Here is a 21929-nt window from a genome sequence, read left to right on the forward strand (position 1 = left end):
GAATTAAGATCAGAATGAGGAACTTCAATTCTTATTAAACTGTTGATATTTAACATACATATCAACAAAGAATAATCAGCAACTGAATCACTCCATCAGAACAAAGTCCTGCTATAAAATATGCTGGAGTTGACTGCACATATAAATACGTGCATATCTAATACTTCTGTGCCATCGTTTCAGTCAACAAGGTGAGGAAAGTAGTGCCAACAAAGATGGCACTCAGTCAAGACATTTTGGTGGTAATGATGCTACTACATGGAGTAATGGGAACCATGATCAATTTCACCAATAATGGCTTTGAAGACATTGTTATTGCTATTAATCCAGCGATACCTGAAGATGACAGAATTGTTACCAACATAAAGGTATGATAATTGGACATTTATGAATATATTAACTGTATAATACATTAAGAATTCTGCTATCTATATCTATCTTTTGTAAATAATGAGGTAGCTTCCAAGATGTGTGTGTGTTATGGTGGACAGCTCTGTGTCAAGGGACTGGGCAATTCAAGACCAATTTGATGATGAGAAAAGAGTCCTTATCTGACAGGCATCCATTTGAATAGGCATAAAAATCAACTGATAAACAAGCTAAAATATATTTGTTTAAATTATAACTATAGCTGCCATTTTTATCTATTTCTGTTGATGATGCCACTTGATTCTGTCTAATATTTTACTGATTTAATTGTATCCTGTCTTTATTATTTTTGCAAATACCTCAAGGCAATGAACATATTCAACACACCTTCCTCCCCCTATTTTCCCAACAACAACCCTGTAAGGTGCTGAGAAAGAGTGACTGGGCCAGTTGGTCACCCAGCTGGCTTTCATGACTAAAGAGGTACTAGAACTCATAGTCTCCTGTTTTCCTGCTTTTGTCCTTTGGTGACGTGTAAGCGTACCCCCTGCTTTTACTATGAAGTTCCACCATTAATGTTTATGAAACTCCAAAGAAATTCATAAACGCTTCAACCAACTTGATTTCTCAGGCCCATAATGCTGCTCTTTTATCATATGGACTTTGTGTTCCATTTTAAAAGTCTTCCACACTCAGATCAGGCTAATTGTTAACTAGTCTCTCTCCTTTACCACTTTGAAGGAGAGATGAAGAAATCCTCCTTCATTTCATAGAATTGTAATAATTTGATCTCTGGCACAATATATCATATTAGTGCTGGCCTTCCCCAGCCTGATGTTTTTGAAGTTGAACTACAAGTCCTCCTTTTTTAATCAATATGGCCAATGAACATGTTTACTGAGATTATGGGAACCATAATAATTCATTACATCAGAAAGATATAAAAAAATGAGGAAAAGTCATACAAATTAGCTGGAAGAAAAGTATTCTTCATATACCAAACAAGATTGTGAGCTTTAGCAAAATTTCACCCTGTAGGAATGTATGGTTATTAGATAGTTTTATTTTTAATGGATCTTATTCACATGCATTTAATTTTTTTTTATAATTTCTCAACACAGCAGATAGCCTCATCTACTAATTTCCTGAATGTCAACATTTTGTCAAGTGTTCAAGAAAAAAAAAGAATATTTACCAGAGAATTCACAGATTCTATACGTATATATTTTTTATTTTTTATTTTTATTTTAATTCCATTTATATCCCGCCCTTCTCCGAAGACTCAGGGCGGCTTACAAGCTTAGCAGTAGCCTTCATTCTATGTATATGCCTGCTTATTAGGGCTTTCACCCCCCCCCAAGCGGCATTATTACAAAGCCAGCTTAATTGCCCCCAACAATCTGGGTCCTCATTTTACCTACCTCGGAAGGATGGAAGGCTGAGTCAACCTTGAGCCTGGTGGGATGCGAACCTGCACTAATTGCAGGCAGCTGGTGTTACTTAAGGAGGCATTAGCCCACTGCTCCACCAAGGCTCTTTTTTGTTATATTGTAAAGAGACCTTTTTTCTTTTCACAAGGTAATACTAATAGTATTGTTTAACCCAGGGAAGTTGCATCATGTCCACTGTGTTTTCTGTGTTTTTAACTGTATATTCAATAAAAAAAATTAAAAAAAGAAAAAAAAAGAACACAGAAAGGACAGAAAAAGTTACAACAACATAATTTGTGACTTTCAGATTCTGGGAAGTTGAGGTCTAGGTAGAACCATCTGGGTATGTGTAGTTTAACGAAGAGAAGGGTGAGGGGTGACATGATAGCAGTGTTCCAATATCTCAGGGGCTGCCCCAAAGAAGAGGAAGCCAAGCTATTCTTCAAAACACCTGAAGGCAGGACAAGAAGCAGCGGATGGAATCTAATCAAGCAGAGAAGCAACCTAGAACTAAGGAGGAACTTCCTGACAGTCAGAACAATTAATCAGTGGAACAATGTACAGAACCCTAAACAGTAACAATTGACAGCTCCACAACAAAGTGAATATATTTGTATTTTGTGTTTCTATTAGGATATGGTTAAAGAAGCATCTAATTATCTCATCAGTGCTACAGAACGAAGATTTTACTTTAAGTCTGTAAAAATTATAATTCCATTAACATGGAAACCAAAACCAGAGTATAAAAGAGTAATAAGAGAATCCTACGGAAAAGTAAGTGGACAATATTCCTCAAAAATATATATTAAGAGACAGAAACTACAATACAGCTGCAGGTCTCTGAATTTGTCTTTATAACTCAGTTGCCTTCTCCAATTGCAGTTGCTTTGAAAGGGTATTTGCCTTTTAAGAAGGGAGTCTGAAAGAGCTGGATATGTTTAATCTTCAGGAAAAAAATAACTGAGATAGAATATAGAATACTTTATAAATAAATAAAAAGGTGACAGATTTAGAAGGCAAGAGCTTTTTACTCACTCCCTTTCTCATTCCAGTGGTCAGGACAGAGAATAATAGACTTAAGTTACACAAAGACAGATTCTGACTACTAGTATAAAAAAATGTAATAACAGTTCAACTATGCTGGCTTTATTCAGATTCTTGCACTGAAAATCAATAGCCTAAACAGGCCCTTCCAAATGGACGATTTTAAGATATTGCAACTGTGACATTTGCAGGGGTTATGAATCTAAAAGTCCATATTTACAGAAAGTTTGCAATTAAATCACTGTTAGCCCTACAAAGTAGAGTAGACTAAGACACAATGCAGTTAAGGTCAGGACTAGTTATATTTTAACACCTACAGTAACAGAATCTTGCAAGTCTGAATTTCCTCCTCCTCCTCCTCCTCCTTGCAACCCAACTCAGTGTGACCCAGGCAAATCAAAGTTTGAATGTGCTCTTACATCAGCCATAAAGTACTATGCAGTGCATATTGTGCTGCCACCATGCGGTTATTTGGGGAACTATAACATTATGCTAATTTGGGGAACTGCAACATTATATTAATTTGTTCAGCCAACCCCTCCCATTTGTGACGTACTTCCTCCTTCTCCTTAAACTCCATTCTATTACTTCCTGCCACCATCTCACATGCGGTGGTCTCTACATGCTCGTCTCTACATGCTAGGATCATTACTGTCTTTTGACCTTGAAATACCGTCCATTTCATCATCTACCACACCTTGTCTGCTGTAATCTTCTCTGCATGCAAATAAAGGTCCTTCTGGATGATTAAAAGATAATTTCATGAGTTCTGCTATCTGGCAAAGGTTGTTAACAGTGATAGTATCTGCTTATACAGGCCAGGTACAGGGGTCTCAGCAAGGGGATAAATCATTAAACAACAGTCAGAGTCAGAAAAGTCAAAAGACAGTAGAATTCCTACAGCCTGCAATCCATATGCGTGTGTCATATCTGCAAGCAAGCTCAGTGTAATCCGCCATCTTGTGAGAACACATGGTCACACAAGCTTACTGAACATCTCCTGTGTATGCTGAAAACTGTTTCTGTATATTGGACTGTGTTATAAACCCTGTCTAAGCTAGAATTTGACTTCTTAAAGAGACAGTACCTATTTTTGGCAAAACTTAAAAAATGTCTAGACAAGGCTCTGAACACTCTTTTATTGCTGAATCAATGCAGACGCATCATGCTTCTGACCACACAGATACACAGGCAGCTGATTCTGCTGTAAAATCCAAGCGCACAATAAGACCAACACAGAAACTCAGAGAAAACTATGAGACAATTAGAGATGAATTCTCCAGTAATCTGTCAGACCTATGGGACAGAATTGCACACTGCATGTCAGTTTTGCTGCACTTTAATGACAATCCTGCTGAATTAAGAGACTCTATAGATCGCCTATCTGCAGCCTATGAACGTTACCAGTGGCTGTCTGCAAAATACACAGCCTTCTTAAAGGACTCTAATATAGATGACTCCTCAGCAGAACTAACCAAGACTGATGCACTAAACCACCAAAGAGATCTCCTAGTGCAGGGGTAGGCAACCTCGGCTCTTTTATGACTCGTGGACTTCAACTCCCAGAATTCCTGAGCCAGCCAAGCTGGCTCAGGAATTTTGGGAGTTGAAGTCCACGAGTCATAATAGAGCCGAGGTTGCCTACCCCTGTCCTAGTGCAAGATGCAAGGGATAAGGCAGAACTCCATATTGCTGAACTGCAGGAGACCAGATCCACAGCATGTTCTTCTAGATCCTCTCGCTCCAGGACTTCAGCATTAAGTGATAAGCTGGTAGAGGCCCATGCACATCTAGAAGCAAAGAAAGTGCAAGTCTCCTTTGCCAGAAAGGAAGCTGAAACACAGGCCCGCCAAGCAGAGGCGGAATCTCAAATAAAGATTCTGCGAATAGAAAAGGAAGAAGCAGCTGCCCTAGCAATGCTAAGGGTCTTCGAACAAGCAGCGAAGGAAAGCACTGATCCAGATTGTGCCATCCCAACAGAAGTGGAAGATCCAGTGGAACGCACCAGTAAATATGTGCTAAAGCATAATATTTGCAACGATGCAGAGCCATCTTCTGTACCTCCTATGAACAACACTGTTCTGACTCTCAACATAGAGAGTCAGAAACCTGCAAGGGCCTGAGCCTCTTCAACTCCACAACACAAGTGCATTAGCACTTCAAACTGCATCACCAATGCCAGCAATAAACTGCCAGTGCCAGCAATAAACAACAGTTTAATCAACAGCCAGCATAAGCCTTAGAGACTAAACCACAGCTGAATCCTCTTGGAATGTCATTCTATCCTGGTACACCTCACCCTTATTCACCAGAGAACTTTCACACCCAAGGGGTCCCACAAGTTTCTTTGGCACCAAGGAGTGAGGGATCAGACCTCTCTGACTTTGATACATGATTCGCTGAGAGCTCATCAACACTAGACTCTCAAGGTTTGATGACTGTCCAGAGAACTACAGATCCTGGAGATCAACCTTCAAAGCTGCTATTGCTGATCTCAACCTTACCACCAAGGTGGAACTTGATCTACTCATAAGGTGGCTGGGGCCAGAATCTGCAGATCATGTTAAAAGACTGAGAACAGTACATGTTGACTCTCCATATGCAGGTCTTGCTGCTGCATGGGCAAGACTTGAGCAAACCTAAGGAAGCTCGGAAGCAATAGAGAATGCTTTATTCAAAAGACTGCAAAACTTTCGAAAGATAGGCAACAAAGATAATCACAAGCTTCAAGAACTAAGTGATCTCCTCATGGAGATAGAATTGGCAAAAACAGACCCACGTCTACCTGGTCTAAGCTACCTGGACACCTCCCATCGTGTCAATCCAGTGGTGTTAAAACTGCCATACAACCTGCAGAAGAAATGGACACAACAAGGCTCAGAATACAAAAGATGCTACGATGTATCTTTCCCCCCATTCTCATATTTTTGCAGGTTCATCAGCGAACAAGCCTGGACAAGAAATGATCCCAGCTTCAACTTCAGTGAATTCAGTGGGCCTGCTCCACCATCATCATCAAGGTATGATAACACAGCAGCTAAACACAGAGACTCACGTGAAGCTGTGTTTACAAAAAAGACGGACATCTCACCTCCTGTACCATCTCCTGCTCAATGAAGTGGTTCAGATGATAGAGATAAAGATCCTAATCGTCAGTGCCCTATCCACAAAAAACCTCACCCTTTTAGGAAATCTTGTGAGCTTAGAGCAAAGACCATACAAGGGCAGAAAGAGGTTCTCCAAAAACTTGGAATATGCTACAGGTGCTGTGCTTCTTCAAAAACTTGGAATATGCTACAGGTCCTGTGCTTCTTATGACCATTTTGTTAAAGACTGTAAAGCCTTTGTCAAGTGCACAGAATGCAGTAGCGACAAACACATTACAGCTCTGCATCCTGCTCCACTTCCAGGCAATCCACAGCAACCACTTGTATCCAACCCTGCTTCAAATCATGGCGGGGAGCAGCAAAGTCATGCTCCAGTCACAAATGTCTCATCTTCATGCACTGAAGTGTGTGGGAAAGGTTTCAGTCACAAATGCTGTGCCAAGATATGTCTAGTCAAGATATATCCAGAGGGTCATCCTGAAAAAGCTACCAGGATGTATGCCATAATAGATGAGCAGAGCAACAGATCCCTGGTCAAACCCAAATTCTTTGATATCTTTGGCATACAGGGACTTGCAACACCATATACTCTCAACACCTGTTCTGGTCGTGTAGAGACCTCTGGCAGAAGAGCTAATGGGTTCATGATCTCTCATATCAAAGCAAAAAAGGGCATACCATTGCCATCATTGGTTGAGTGTGACCAAATACCAGACAACAGGGAAGAGATTCCCACTCCAGAAGCTGTATATCACCATCCCCACTTAAGGCACCTGGCTACTGAGATTCCTCCAATGGACATGGATGCTGACATCTTAGTCTTGCTGGGAAGAGATATTCTCAGAGTTCATAAAGTACGCCAGCATTGCAATGGACCTGATGATGCCCCATATGCACAAAGACTTGACCTAGGCTGGGTAATAGTGGGAGATATATGCATAAATAGAACGTGCACACCATCAGAGATCAACTCCTTCAAAACTCACGTGTTAAGGAATGGGAGTGTATCTCACTTCAGACAATACCCTCACCACCATGAAGAAAAGGAGAAGCCTCTTAACATCGTCCAGGTATCTGATGTTATCCCCATCACCTGTGATGATAACTTAGGCAGCACAGTGTCTCATACTACATGTAATGACAACAAAATAGCCATGTCAGTTGAAGACAGAGAATTCATCAACATGGTGGACACTGAATTCTCCAAAGATATGTCTAACAGCTGGGTAGCACCACTACCTCTTCATGCCTCAGGAGAAAGCACAGCTGAGGTCTTCAATCTTCAAGATCCTGACAACAATCCAGAGATTCGTCCTGAAGTCAAGATCCTTCTCACCAGATCTGAGCAGAGAGCCATCATGGACTGTCAACACTCTGAACGGTTCTCCAACTGGACAAGGCTTGTACGCATCATTGCAAGGTTAGTCCACATTGCACAATGCTACCACACCAAGTCTAGTGACACTGAATGTCACGGCTGGCACTTATGCCAAAAACCTCTCTCTGCAAAAGACAACTGCTTCTGGAATCAATGGAAGATGGAGTATCTTTCTCTTTTGCAAGGACACAGAAAATGGCAACATCAGAACCCCCAATCTCCAAGTTAGAGACCTTGTTCAAGGACCAACAAGCCCAAAGAATTGAAAGGCACCATAAAGACTTTTACCAGACCCATCACAGAACTTGTCTTGCCTTTGCCCCTTGGAGACTGAACTTGTCGCCTTTCCTTGTTGGATCCTGACTTCAAGAAGAAAAGTGATTTAAACTTTAATCTAGACTTTGAGGCCTGAAATTACAGTTGTTATTGTTGCAATATATGCATGTTCCACCTTTATGTCTTTCAGGTCTTCAAGACAACAAGCAAATCACAAACATTTATTTGTATTTGCATAACTACCGTTATACAATTTATAGTGGTATTTTACAATACCAGACAGGGAGTGTGCTGTTACATCAGCCTAAAGTACTATGCAGTGCATATTGTGCTTCCACCATGCGGTTATTTGGGGAACTACAACATTATGCTAATTTGGGGAACTACAACATTATGTTAATTTGTTCAGCCAACCCCTCCCATTTGTGATGTACTTCCTCCTTCTCCTTAAACTCCGTTCTATCACTTCCTGCCACCATCTCACATGCGGTGGTCTCTACATGCTCGTCTCTACATGCTAGGATCATTACTGTCTTTTGACCTTGAAATACCGTCCATTTCATCATCTACCACACCTTGTCTGCTGTAATCTTCTCTGCATGCAAATAAAAGTCCTTCTGGATGATTAAAAGGTAATTTCATGAGTTCTGCTATCTGGCAAAGGCTGTTAACAGTGATAGTATCTGCTTATACAGGCCAGGCAGAGGGGTCTCAGCAAGGGGATAAATCATTAAACAACAGTCAGAGTTAGAATATTGAACATGCCTACTCAATACCCTCTGCAGTCAAAGAATGACAGAAAAGTTGTTACCTTCAAGTGAGCTTTATGCTCATTGCTGGAAAAAAAACAATTTCTAAACTATATACACTAAAACTTAATTTAGTGGACTATTAAGAAAAGAGATATCCATTATTCCCAAAGATCTGCTAAATCCAAAACTACTTCTTTGGATCTATTTATATCACTTATATAATGATATAATTAAGCAACTGTTGTAATATTCACCATTTAGATAGTGACAACATTATAGAAATCGACATATAGTATAATTTTATTTTATTTTATTTTATAATGACATTATTAAGGTGAAATTAACTGAAATGTATCTGATTTATCTGAACTATTTGGGCTGTAACTGATTTGCCTGTTATTTTGAAGAGGAATGACAACTAAATGAAAATTTTACTCAATCTTTTTCAAGTCTGCTAAATAGTAGTCCACTAAATTAATGTTTTACTGTAATTCATGGGTGTCAAACTTGCCATGTCACATGAGGTGTTGTGACGTATCACAACTTTTTTCGCATTGCCAGAGTTGGGATGGATGCGGCCTCCGGATGATGCAACCGGTCCGCAGGCCAGCAGTTTGACACCCCTGCTGTAATTGGTTTTTTGTGATGTAAAGGGTCTTTCTTACAGTCTAACAAAGTGACTCTATATTGCAAAGATGTTGCTGATATTGCTGAAGAATAATTGTTCACATCCCTAAATATTTCCCCTGCTAATTGTGGCTGCAAGGATTTATGAAGGACAATAGTTTCTCATCTCTGCAATGTAATTAAATGAATTATAGATATACTTAATATGAGTAAATCATATGAATATCAACCAAGCCTTTCATTATTATGGTGATCCAAGTTTATGTTTCAGATGCAGAAGGAGTTAATTTTGACTACTTCCATGCCAGTGTGCAACACCTTGTCAATTAAGTACCATAAAAGATGTATTCATTGTAGGCAATTTCAAGGCTAAAGAATACCGAATAGTGTGATGCAATAAATTAAAAAAAAATATACAGTGAATTTCTAAGAGGTGGTTTAAGACCAGGGATAATTTTGTATTAGCAAAAGATTAGCAATTTTTTCTTCACCAATCTTTAAAATATGCCCATGATTATTTTATTTTAGGCTGACATCATAGTAGCTGATCCTTACTTGAAATCTGGAGATGATCCCTACACCTTGCAGTATGGAGGTTGTGGGACACCAGGAAGATACATTCACTTCACGCCAACATTTCTGACAAATGACAATTTGCGCAATGTTTATGGATCTCGAGGTAATATTAATTGGGCTTTTTTTCATTCTCATTAATGAAACCTTCAATAGGCAGGGACTGAACAATAACCAACAAAATAAGAAAGTTCATGAAAAATAAATGCCTAATCTTGCTCGGTCACTTCTTTCTAAAGGGTCAAAACTCAGGCAAAAGTTTAACGAGTTTGCATTTTAAAACGAACCATACAGTCTCCAGCCTGAAACTATCATACCCTGGGTCTATTCAGAGGATGGCCAGATTCAAAAGATGGAGCCCTGGGTGTCTGCATGTTTAGTAAACAGGACAGAAAAGGAACTTTCAGTTTTGTGCAGCAAGTCATCTAGGCTTTATTTAATGAATTTCCCTTTTGGAGTTGCACATAATAACTCAAGGTTGACTCAGCCTTCCATCCTTCCGAGGTAGGTAAAATGAGGACCCAGATTGTTGGGGGCAATTAAGCTGACTTTTTAATAATGCCGCTTGGGGGTTTGTGTGTGAAAGCCCTAACAAGCAGGCATATACATAGAATGAAGGCTACTGCTAAGCTTGTAAGCCACCCTGAGTCTTCGGAGAAGGGCGGGATATAAATGGAATTAAAATAAAAATAAAATAAAAATAATTTTAAGTGCAGCTTCAATTCCAAAACTTTTCTCAGTGGGATCATCATTAAATACCCACTAGCAATGGTATGTCTACAGTTCCAACAGCATTTAAGCACATTCACATAACACCAACTTCTTACCAACTATTGTAAATTTACAATTCATTTGTTTTATTTTTTCCTACAGGCAGAGTCTTTGTCCATGAGTGGGCTCATCTCAGATGGGGTGTCTTTGATGAATATAATTATGATGCTCCTTTCTATGTTTCCAAGGAAAAGAAAGTTGAGGCAACAAGGTATCTTCCTAGACTTATATTGGCTTCAGCACTTCATCAATTTTCTATCTACTTGTCTAGATCCAATTATTATTCAAATAATATTCAGGTCACTGTCTTGATTTGTTATTTGTATATCCCTTTCAATTATTAAGCTATTAAGACAATGGTTTCTTTTGTATATCCAGTCTAATATCATGGGAAGTTTTCTTTATAAGTAATTAAGAAAAACTTATTTCAAAATTATCTGGGCTCTTAGTAATTTGTTTTGCTGTTTATTCAAAGACACTTTTGTTTTAGTCAATAAACTTATAGTTTGAAGATTTTCTTTCACTAAGAATTGAAGGAAATTCACCTGGTGCTCTAAAACAAATGAATCCCGACATTCCTAATAGCTAAAATGCAGTTAACGAGTAATTTCCAAAAGTGATTATAAAAGGAAGCATGCAAACTTAATGTCTTTTCAAAGGGGTCTCCACTGGGATTTGAGCAAGATGGCTAACCCTTCTTCTCCCAGAATTCCACCAAGGACTATCATCTTGGAAGGACCAGATGTCTGGACCATTGGTGGGTGATCTCTTGTGTGTAGAAGAATTTTCAAAGAGCTGTTTACCGCTCTTCATTCCGCCATGGTTGTTGGCTCTGCTTTTCTGGGAACTATCTTCAGTTCCCTATTTCTTCCCTAGAAGTCCCTCCAATACCAAAATTCATAATTGTCAATACTCTTCCTATCCTGCTTTTTCAAAGTCCAAGGTTGCAGATATTGTCTACTTAATATAAACATCTTCTCCTGACGTGGATGAGAGATCAAGGATTACCTGAACTTTAAGCTAAACCAGGAAGCTGAAAAACATCCTGGAACAAGGCAACAGCAAACCACTTCAGTACTCTTGCAAAGAAAATGAAATGAATATACCCCAAAAGTTATCAGAAGTCAAGCTCAATTGGAAACAAATGTTCTCTTTTTATATTGATGTCATAGTTTTTCATTTGTAAATTATGTATATTTTTATCATATCATTTAGATGTTCAGCTAGTGTCACTGGTGTTTATATATATCCAACTGGACCAGGAAACCACAGAGACTGCAAATTCCAGGAGGACACTCAGATGTATGAACCGGGATGTCAATTTGTACCACATAAATCCCAAAGCACTCCAGAGTCGATAATGTATATGCAAAGTCTACCTTCTGTAAGTATAACTAATGTAAAGCATTTAATCTGATCCGATATTTGTCCTCCTGATTAATTCTTATTTTTATACTTTTAGGTTACTCTGTTCTGTAATAAAAGTAATCATAATATGGAAGCACCAAACCTGCAAAACAAATTCTGCGACTATAGGAGTACGTGGGAAGTAATCATGAATTCCACTGACTTTGCCTCTTCATCGATAATAAATACTCCTCTACCTGACCCCACTTTCACCTTGATGCAAACACGCGACAGAGTTGTCTGTTTAGTGCTTGATGTTTCGGGAAGCATGGGAGGTGTAAGTGTAGTGTTAGAAGATTCTTTTAATAGAACACTTCTTATAGGAATGCTGGGTTAGATGTTAAGTCATTATTAATATTTAATCGCTTCTAACTAAATACACGCTTCTTTTTTGTAAAGCTATTTATGAAACTATAATACGTCATAGTTGCTTAATTGTTCTGAAAAAGGAGAAGTTATCCAAGAGGATAGATATGATCCAAGATATTATACAGGCCTTAGAAGCAGGGTTTTGTAAGACAGTTTGAAAGCAGGCAAGATGTGCACGCTGCATCCATACATCTGGTTTGTCCTGCCCTCTTCCCTGTTCTGAACTTGGCAGGAAATTGCTATCCCAATAGCCCTACACCACACACTTAATGTCCAGTTGGACAGGTCTGTGGTGTGCTGCTGTCCATAAAGCAATACGGAACATGGAACTTTGCAGCATTGCCATTATTGGTTCATTCCCCGACTGAGAGTTTGTCTTCTCCAACATCATCCACTATTTGGAAATCCTCCACCAATTGGCACACACAACCCTCTGGGGTTACTTCATCGCTGCAATTTCTTTTTTCTTCTTCTTTCTTATTGTACCTTTGTCCAGCTACGCTTTCAAAGGTAACTCTGGGCCAGCCACCAACAGTTTGACCACTCGATTCTCAAGGCAGCAAGAAGTTAACGTTTTTATATCTTTTGGCACCGTCTTAAAAGGCCCTCTGCATTTTTTTGCTGCTGGATAAGGATTTTCAAAGAGTGCGAGTTTAAGAAAGAAGTTTAGGTGTGGGAAATCAGTGTGGGATCTGGAAACTCCCTTAAGAATATTACTTGAAGAAAGGAAATGAGGAGCTGGGCTTCCCTAGGAACAGCAATCACTGAAAAGGGAATTCCCAGGGATATTGGCCTCAACTTATGACCACAACTGAGCCCAAAATTTTTGTTATTAAGACATTTGTTAAGTGGATATAGCCCCATTTTGCAACTTTTCTTGCTACAGTTAAGTGAATCACTGCAGTTGATAAGTTAGTAGCCCAGTTGTTAAACGAATCTGGCTTCCCCATTGACTTTGATTGTCAGAAGTTTGCAAAAGGTGATCACATGACCTTGGGACACAGCAAAGGTCATCAGCATGAACCAGTTGCCAAGCATCTGAATGTTGATCACATGATCATGGGGATGCTGCAAAGGCCGTAACTGTGAAAAGGGGTCATAAGTCACATTTTTCAGTGCCGTTGTAACTTTGAAGAATCACTAAATGAACTGTTGTAAGTCAAGACCTACCTGTACAAAAGCCAAGTCTTCTCCTCTTTAATCCCGGGAAGCAACACACAATTTCAAAGTTTCATAGTTTCTCATCCAACTAATCACAAGCTGACCAATTCATTTTTTTAAAAAAAGAAAAAATACAGGGGAGCCAGAGAAGGTAGGGTTTAAGTCTCTCCCAACTCAATCAGTTCCAAATAGCATAAATGTTTAGTTACAGATCTTAAACAAGCTGTTAGAACTTTGAGATCAAGGTTGGATTTAGGCTAGCTGTTGCTGCTTCTCAATTGATTTTATCATTTGGCCAAAACAAAGGCATTTGAAATGGATTGTTCAGGCAGTATTGACAACTGACAACTTTGTCGTTCCTCCCCGTCCTCCCATCCCTTTTTCTTTCTTTGCAGTATAATCGCATTGCTCGTCTCAAGGAAGCTGCAGAAGTGTTCATCCTACAAATAATTGAAACAGGTTCCTGGGTTGGAATTGTAACATTTCAAAGCAGTGCCAGCACTCGGGTTGGCTTGCAACAGATTGTCAGTGACAAAATAAGGCGGGATCTTGTAAATTATTTGCCTACCACAGCTGGTGGAGGGACTAATATTTGTGCTGGAGTGCGCGAAGGATTTCAGGTGAAAGAAAACATTCTCCCATTACTTTTATTTCTAGTCCCCCCCACCCCAGACCTATGTTGTATAGTGAGCTGGTGCAGGTGTTTTAAGAGAAACATGAAGCAATTATATCATTCAATCATTGTAATTTTTTCAGCCTGATAAAGCTGGGTTGGCAGTATTCACAAGTACCACAGCTTTAATAGATGCCTATTGAAATTAACACACACACACACATGCATATTTTAAAATGAAAAATCGCATTATCTCAGTGATCTTTTATGAAAATCTGATGGCAATTTGATCTCTTTTTTATTTAAATTGCATTTATTATATTTATTTTGGGGGGAAATCCTGGACAGCATCCATGCCAAATTAAGATCCATCATCTCTCATCAGTGTGGAAAACAGGGACAAAAAGATGCCATTCTATTAGGAGATTCTCTTCCTAATGATTAAAAAACAATTAAAAGTAGAATTTCCATATTAATTTTTGAGAGATAGACTGGCATTGCTATTCTTGTTGACTGGATTAGCCTGCAGGCCAGTTTCTGGATACACTTAGAAGCACTTCTTACAGTGGAGTTTCAGAATTTGAAAATATTTTTATTTTATAAACAACTTCTTGTAATCTTTTCATCTTTTAGTTCAGGGGTGTCAAACTGACGGCCCACGGGCCAGATGTGTCACGAAGAAACCGTGCCCACCCTATTGCTGGCAATGGGGGAAAAATTCCAATGCGTCACGAGTTTGACATGTCTGTTTTAGTTGTATACTACAGGCAGTCCTTGACTTACAACCACAATTGGGGGCAGAACTTTTGTTGTAAATAAGAAATTTAAGTGTCTCACGCCCAATTTTATGACTTTTTTGCCACAGTTGTTAAGCAAATCACTGCAGTTAAATGAATTATGTGGTTGTTAAGTGAATTTGGCTTTTCCTGTTGACTTTGATTGTCAGAAGCCAAATGGTGACCACATGACCCTGGGATGCTGCAACTGACACAAATACAAGTTGGTTGCCAAGTGCCTGAATTCTGCTCACTTGACTGTAGGGATGCTATGATGGTTATAAGTGTGAAGAACGGATATAAGTCACATTTTTCAGTGGCGTTGTAACTTTGAACAGTCACTAGATGAATGGTTTTAAGTTGAGAACTACCTGTGGAAAGAACTTTTTTCCTATAAAGAGAAGAGGAACATGCCTGCAAATGCAGATTTTATAAACTATAATTCCACAAGACAGTCTCTGAGGAATGGAAGGATGAAAATGTGAAGTCATCGCGTCTCAAGCTTGAGCTGACCTCATTAATCATGACATAAAATGTATGCAGTTGTTAAAACAGGGGTGCCCAACCTCAGTCCATGGACCGGTACCGGGCCACGGCATGCCAGCAACCATTCTGCACAAACAAGGAAAACCCCATCCACAGTTTGCAGGCAACACACAAAACCACACACCCTCTGGTCCGCAGAAAAAACTCTCTCCATGTAACCAGTCCCTGGTGCCCAAATGTTTGGGGACCTCTGTGTTAGAAAACACAGGAATGCTTTTAGTATGATAGGAGGATACAGCAAGGGATGTGGTAGGAATATTTGTAATATCAAAATACCGGCCCTTTTTCCCCCAAAGTGTATTTCATATGAATCAAGCAGGTTAGTGTTGCTCTGTTTGGGACAGGTTAATAGAGGTAGGGTTAGAGGGAAAAGAAGACAAAATAAACAAACAGAATAACAAAGTAGAAAGACATTTTTCATTAATCTGCTTGGAGATGTTAGGATATGGCAGATTTTTTTGCAATAATACTAGTTCTGCAACAGTGGCAACCATGGCAACAGGCTGAGGGTGTGTGTATCGAACTGAAGAAAATAGCATACAACACAAAGGCCACCCCTTTTGTGCATTTGTTGCAAATTAAACACACACTCAAAGGAAACAAAACTTACAACACTGACACACCACAACACTGCTCTCGTCAGTGTAACACAAATTATAAGATCTTATGGATTTTGTCCTTCGGTAGACATTTTATATGGCAGTCCTGGCAACTACTAAAATGGAATTGCAGTGAAGTACTGCTGAAAAGGAAAAAGAAAGATTCACATCAGAATAGAGCTTTAGAATAACCAAAGCAATGTTATACATGTTGTACGTTGTCTTGGTTCTAAGGCCAATTGAACAGATAGAGGAAAAACAGTGAAGGATGAAGGATTCATAGCACATCACTCCACTGAGATTTATAATATATTTTCTCTCTTTCTTTTCTTCTGTCTCTCTCCCTTCTTTTTATTTCTGACTCTATATGATCACAGGAAGTATGTAGTCTGGCTTTTATTTCATAGGTAATGATTTCTAAGGAATGCAGCACAGCTTTATGGCAGCTGGGGAAACATGCTGTAATTTTTATTATAAATTATTTATATAATTATTCCATGAACGTTATCTAGCTCCTTCATTTTAAAGAGCATTCCATGAGTTTTATACTGCATTCCCTGTTCTGCTAATATTTTATTTTAATTATTTTTTAATACAGGTGATTCGTTCAAAAGATGGAAGTACCGAAGGGGGTGAAATTGTGCTCTTGACAGATGGAGAAGATTCAGGAGTAAGATTTTGCTTTAGTGAAGTTGAAAGTAGTGGATCAATAATTCACACCATTGCTTTGGGGCCAAGTGCTGCAAAAGAGCTAGAAATGCTGTCAACCATGACAGGTAAAGTAAGCTATATACTGTACTTTGAAGGGTTTCCAGTGTTATGCAACAACAAATGGTTATTCAGAAAATGTGAGCTTATCCTCATAATCACTGTTTGTCATGTATTCTAACTTCAGGTATTCTAAAATGATATTGCAATAAGACCCAAAGAAAACTGTTTCAATGCCCAAACTGTATTAGTTCTGCTTCATTTTCCCATTCTCATTGCTCCCCCTTGTCTTTTAGATAATTTCTAAAATAATTTGTCCTGACTACACGTACAACAGGCTTCCCACTTGATTATGAAGAGAGCAGTGAAGAAAGGAATAAGGTTCTAGGTCTTCCGAAATATCATCATCTCAAGTTTAAATTACAAACTCATTGGTATACCACAGAAATAATCAAACTTGTCTGAAAACAGACCTGTGCCTCCCAATTATGAATGCAAAAAGTCACCCCAAATATCCTGAGATCACAAACTCATTAACCGTGTTCTGCAGTCTTGTGGCAATATCACCTAATTCCTTAATTTTCATTTAACTGAAAGGAGAGTCTGTACTTCGAGGGGAAAAATGGCAAATTGACAAAGGCTCTGCCAAAAGTGGAGCCAACAACTGCAGTAGAATGGAGAGCCGACTAGTAAACCAGCTCTTTGTAATTTCTCTCCAGATAAGGAGAGGACTTGAGATTACCCACACGTGCTCCAGACAATCGGTCTTTACAATGAGACTGCAAAATTGTAGCCTCTGGCAGGTTTAGAGCTCTGAGAGACAAGGGAATAGATATCTTGCTCTAACCATGATTGGTGCCTTCTAAAGGCCATTTGGTACACATACTTCCTTTTTGAAAATTGCTTGTTAACTGCTTTTCAGTTATTAGGAACATTTGGATTGATAGGTTTTATAGCATTGGGTGAATTTCCTTCAACCCACAATGAAAGAAGATTTAATTACAAGATTTGTTGTTGTTGTTAGCTGCAAAGTCGTGTCCGACCCATGGCGACCCTATGGACAACGTTCCTCCAAGCCTTCCTGTCCTCTACCATCTTCTGAAGTCCAATTAAGCTCACGCCTACTGCTTCAGTGACTCCGTCCAGCCACCTCATTCTCTGTTGTCCCCTTCTTCTAGTGCCCTCAATCTTTCCCAGCATTAGGCTCTTCTACAGTGAGTCCTTCCTTCCCATTAGGTGGCCAAAGTATTTGAGTTTTAGCTTCAGGATCTGGTCTTCTAAAGAGAAGTCAGGGTTGATATCCTCTAGGACTGACCAATTTGATCGCCTTGCAGTCCAAGGGACTCGCAGAAGTCTTCTCCAGCATCATAGTTCAAAGGCCTCAATTCTCAGCCTTTTTTTAATGGTTCAGCTTTCACTGCCATACATTGCAACTGGGAAGACCATAGCCTTCACTATACACACTTTTGTTGACAGGATGATGTCCCTGCTTTTTAGTGTGCTGACTAGATTTCCCAAGGCTTTCCTCCCGAGGAGCAAGCGTCTTTTAATTTCTTGGCTACAGTCCCCATCTGAAGTGATCTTGGAGCCCAGGAAAATAAAATCTGTCACTACCTCCATTTCTTCCCCATCTATTTGCCAGGAATTGAGAGGGCTGGATGCCATGATCTTGGTTTTCTTAATGTTTAGAAAACCCAACTTTTGCACTCTCCTTCTTCACCCACAACAAGAGGCTCTTTAGTTCTTTTTCACTTTCTGCCATTAGAGTGGTATCATCTACATATCTTAGGTTGTTGATATTTCTTCTGGCAATCTTAATTCCAAGTTTTGATTCATCTAGCCCTGCCTTTCTCATGATGTGCTCTGCATATAAGTTAAATAGGCAGGGCGACAGTATACAGCCTTGCCGGACTCCTTTCCCAATTTTGAACCAATCAGTGGTTCCGTGTCCAGTTCTCATTGTTGCTTCTTGGCCCACATATAGGTTTCTCAAGAGACAAATAAGATGGTCTGGTACACCCATCTGTTTAAGAACTTGCCACAGTTTGTTATGATACACACAATCAAAGACTTTAGCATAGTCAATGAAGCAGAAGTAGATGTTTTTCTGGAACTCTCTAGCTTTCTCCATGATCCAGCGTATGTTGGCAATTTAATCTCTAGTTCCTTTGCCTCTTCGAAATCCTGCCTGTACTTCTGGTAGTTCTTGATCCACATACTGCTGGAGTCTAGCTTTTAGGATTTTAAGCATAACTTTACTAGCATGACAAATGAGTGCAATGGTGTGATAGTTTGAACATTCTTTGACACTGCATTTTTTTGGAATTGGAATATAAACTGATCTTTTCCAATCCTGTGGCCACTGTTGAGTTTTCCAAATTTGCTGGCAAATTGAGTGTAGCACTTTTACTGCATCATCTTTTAAGATTTTGAATAGCTCAGCTGGAATACTGTCACCTCCACTAGCTTTGTTGTTGCTCAGGTTTTCTAAGGCCCACTTCACTTCACATTCTAGGGTGTCTGGCTCGAGGTCAGTGACCATCTCATTGTGATTATCAGGGACACTAAGCTCATTCTTGTATAGTTCTTCTGTATAATTTTGCTACCTCTTCTTAATCTATTCTGCCTCTGTTAGGTCCCTGCCATTTTGGTCCTTTATCATGCCCATTTTTGCATTAAATGTTCCCTTCATCTCTCCAATTTTTTTGAAAAGATCTCGGGTCCTCCTTATTCTATTGTTTTCTTCTATTTCTTTGCACTGTTCATTTAAGAAAGCATTCTTATCTCTTCTAGCTATTCTCTGGAATTCTGCATTCAATTGGGTGTATCTTTCTTTTTCTCCCTTGCCTTTTGCTTCCCTCCTTTCCTCAGCTATTTGCAAAGCTTCGTCAGACAGCCATTTTGCTTTCTTGCATTCTTTTTCTTTGGGATGGTTTTGGTTGCTACCTGTTCTACAATGTTGCAAACCTCTGTCCATAGTTCTTCAGGCACTCTGTCTATCAGATCTAATTCCTTAAATCTATTTGTCACCTCTACTGTATATTCAACAGGGATATGATTTAATTCATACCTGAGTGGCCTAGTGCTTTTCCCTACTTTCTTCAGTTTAAGCCTAAACTTTGCAATGAGAAGCTCATGGTCTGAGCCACAGTCAGTTCCTGGTCTTGTTTTTACTGACTGTATAGAGCTTCTCCATCTTTGGCTGCAGAGCATATAGTCAATCTGATTTCTCTGTTGACTGTCTGGTGATGTCCATGTGTAGAGCCATCTCTTGGGTTGTTGGAAAAGGGTGTTTGCTATGACCATCGTATTCTCTTGACAAAATTCTATCAGCCTGTGCCCTGCTTCATTTTGTACTCCAAGGCCAAACTTGCCTATTGTTCCAGTTATCGTTTGGCTTCCTACTTTAGCATTCCAATCCCCCATGATGATAACAATATCATTTTTGGTGTTAGTTCTATAAGGTGCTGTAGGGCTTCTTGCCCGCAGTAGTATACCTGATGGTCATCTGAATTAAATTCACCCATTCCTGTCCATTTTAGTTCGCTGATACCTAAGATGTCGATGTTTAGTCTTGTCATCTCTTGTTTGACCACGTCCAGCTTTCCTTGATTCATGGATCTTACATTCCAGGTTCCTATGGAGAAAAAATCTTTACAGCATCGGAATTTCCTTTCACTACCAGATACATCCACAGCTGAGCATCCTTTCTGCTTTGGCCAGTCACTTCATTCTTTCTGGCACTACTAGTACTAGCCCTCTGCTCTTCTCCAGTAGCATATTGGACGCCTTCCGACCTGAGGGGCTCATCTTCCAGCATCATATTTTTTTGCCTTTTGGTACTGTCCATAGGGTTTTTATGGCAAACATACTGGAGTGGGTTGCCATTTCCTTTTCCAGTGGATCACGTTTTGTCAGAACTCTCTGCTATGACCTTTCCGTCTTGGGTGGCCCTGCATGGCATAGCTCATAGCTTCATTGAACTACGCAAGCCCCTTCACCACGACAAGGCAGTAATCCATGGGGAATTACAAGTTTAGGGACTTAATTTTTTTTTCTTTTGGAATGAACAGCAAAATGGTACTTAGTTTTTGAAAAGTTACAAATAAGAGTTCATACAGCTTTGAAATAAGATTTTGGAATTAGTGATAAGAATCCTTTCATGGGAAAATGCTTTTGTTTTGAGTTCTATTTGAAAAGAAAACCATGACAAGATGACTTTGAAGATTGGATACTAGAGGGAAGCATTATTACACTTAAAGGAGAAGAACATTTGTCTTTCTAATTGAGAATGGAGGATTTGTTTGTAACACTGGATATATTGAAGAATATTTTTGAACAATGGGCTCAGAAGTTAATTTTAAGAGTGTTTGCCTCTGTGTATAGACTATGTTTCAAAGATGTTATGAAAGAGGAACAAGTTTTAACTGACAAGATTGAGGCTGAATTGAAAAGGGATTAAAAATGACAGACTACAAGAATGATATAAAAATTGATATCCCGTTGGACACAAAGAAACCAGCTGATACCTTAACAATTAAAAAGAGACAAATAACAAATGAAGAGTGTGACCTGGATAATTTTCTTATATTGGATTCCCAGAAGAGGCTTGTTAAAGTTTTGAACAATTTTGTGAGAAGGGATAAAAAAATGAAAAAAATCAAACTCTGGAACATGATTTGAAAATCAAGATCAAGATTGTTAAAAGGAAGGAATATAATGTTGGTTTATTTGAACCAGGTTAAAATAGATATGTATGTTTTTATCTCCAGTAAATCTCTAATGGACTTTTGCTGATCAAGCCTCAATGAAAGAGCCTTTAAGGCTTGTTTATAAATAAAAGATTGGATATGGGAAGAAGAGATCATTTGTTTTATTTTAAAAGGAGGCAATAAATTATTAAAATTATTTATAGTTTTGATGAAGGGGAAGTCATTTCTTTACATATTTCTTTTTATTATATTCTTATTTTTTTCTTTCCTATTTTTCTATTTTTGCACTTTTTTCTTTTCATTCTTTTTATTTTTTTAGTTTGTTTTAGCTTTTGTCTTTTTAATTGTAGCTTTTAATAAATTACTTTTTTTTAACAAAAATGAGATGGTCTGCAAATGATATTTGGATTGTTGCTAGTGCTGCATTGCTGATCCCTAATGTAAACACTGAAACCAGGTTTAGGCATAATGCAAATATTTTAGTGAAACTAACAGATCATCTCCATCTTAATTTAGGGGGATTAAAATTTGCTGCCTTTGATAGTTTGGATCCCAATGTCCTCATCAATGTTTTCAGTGGAATTTCATCAGATAGTGGAAATATTTATGATCAGTCAATTCAGGTATTTGAAAGTTATTTATTTTTTAAAAGCATAAATTACCTGACTGTCAACAACACTGGATGATTAGTAGCCCTTCCTTTGACCATTC

The 21929-nt window shown here is 38.8% G+C and overlaps 1 protein-coding gene across 1 annotated transcript in view; it reads left to right on the top strand.

Annotated features, from left to right (window-relative positions):
- Window positions 1-248: 248 nt before the first annotated feature.
- Window positions 249-21929, top strand: part of CLCA4 (chloride channel accessory 4) — a gene marked incomplete at both ends in the record, with an annotated part of 33174 nt that continues 11493 nt past the window's right edge. The window contains 9 exons of the mRNA XM_083360246.1: window positions 249-368; window positions 2433-2573; window positions 9512-9662; window positions 10430-10538; window positions 11543-11711; window positions 11790-12011; window positions 13660-13884; window positions 16397-16574; window positions 21735-21841. Of these exons, the coding sequence (XP_083216372.1) occupies window positions 249-368; window positions 2433-2573; window positions 9512-9662; window positions 10430-10538; window positions 11543-11711; window positions 11790-12011; window positions 13660-13884; window positions 16397-16574; window positions 21735-21841 (1422 nt within the window). The remainder of the gene's footprint in view (window positions 369-2432; window positions 2574-9511; window positions 9663-10429; window positions 10539-11542; window positions 11712-11789; window positions 12012-13659; window positions 13885-16396; window positions 16575-21734; window positions 21842-21929) is intronic.

Source organism: Vipera ursinii (genome assembly GCF_947247035.1).
Source record: "Vipera ursinii genome assembly, chromosome: 3".
In the NCBI taxonomy this organism is placed as follows: Eukaryota; Metazoa; Chordata; class Lepidosauria; order Squamata; family Viperidae; genus Vipera; species Vipera ursinii.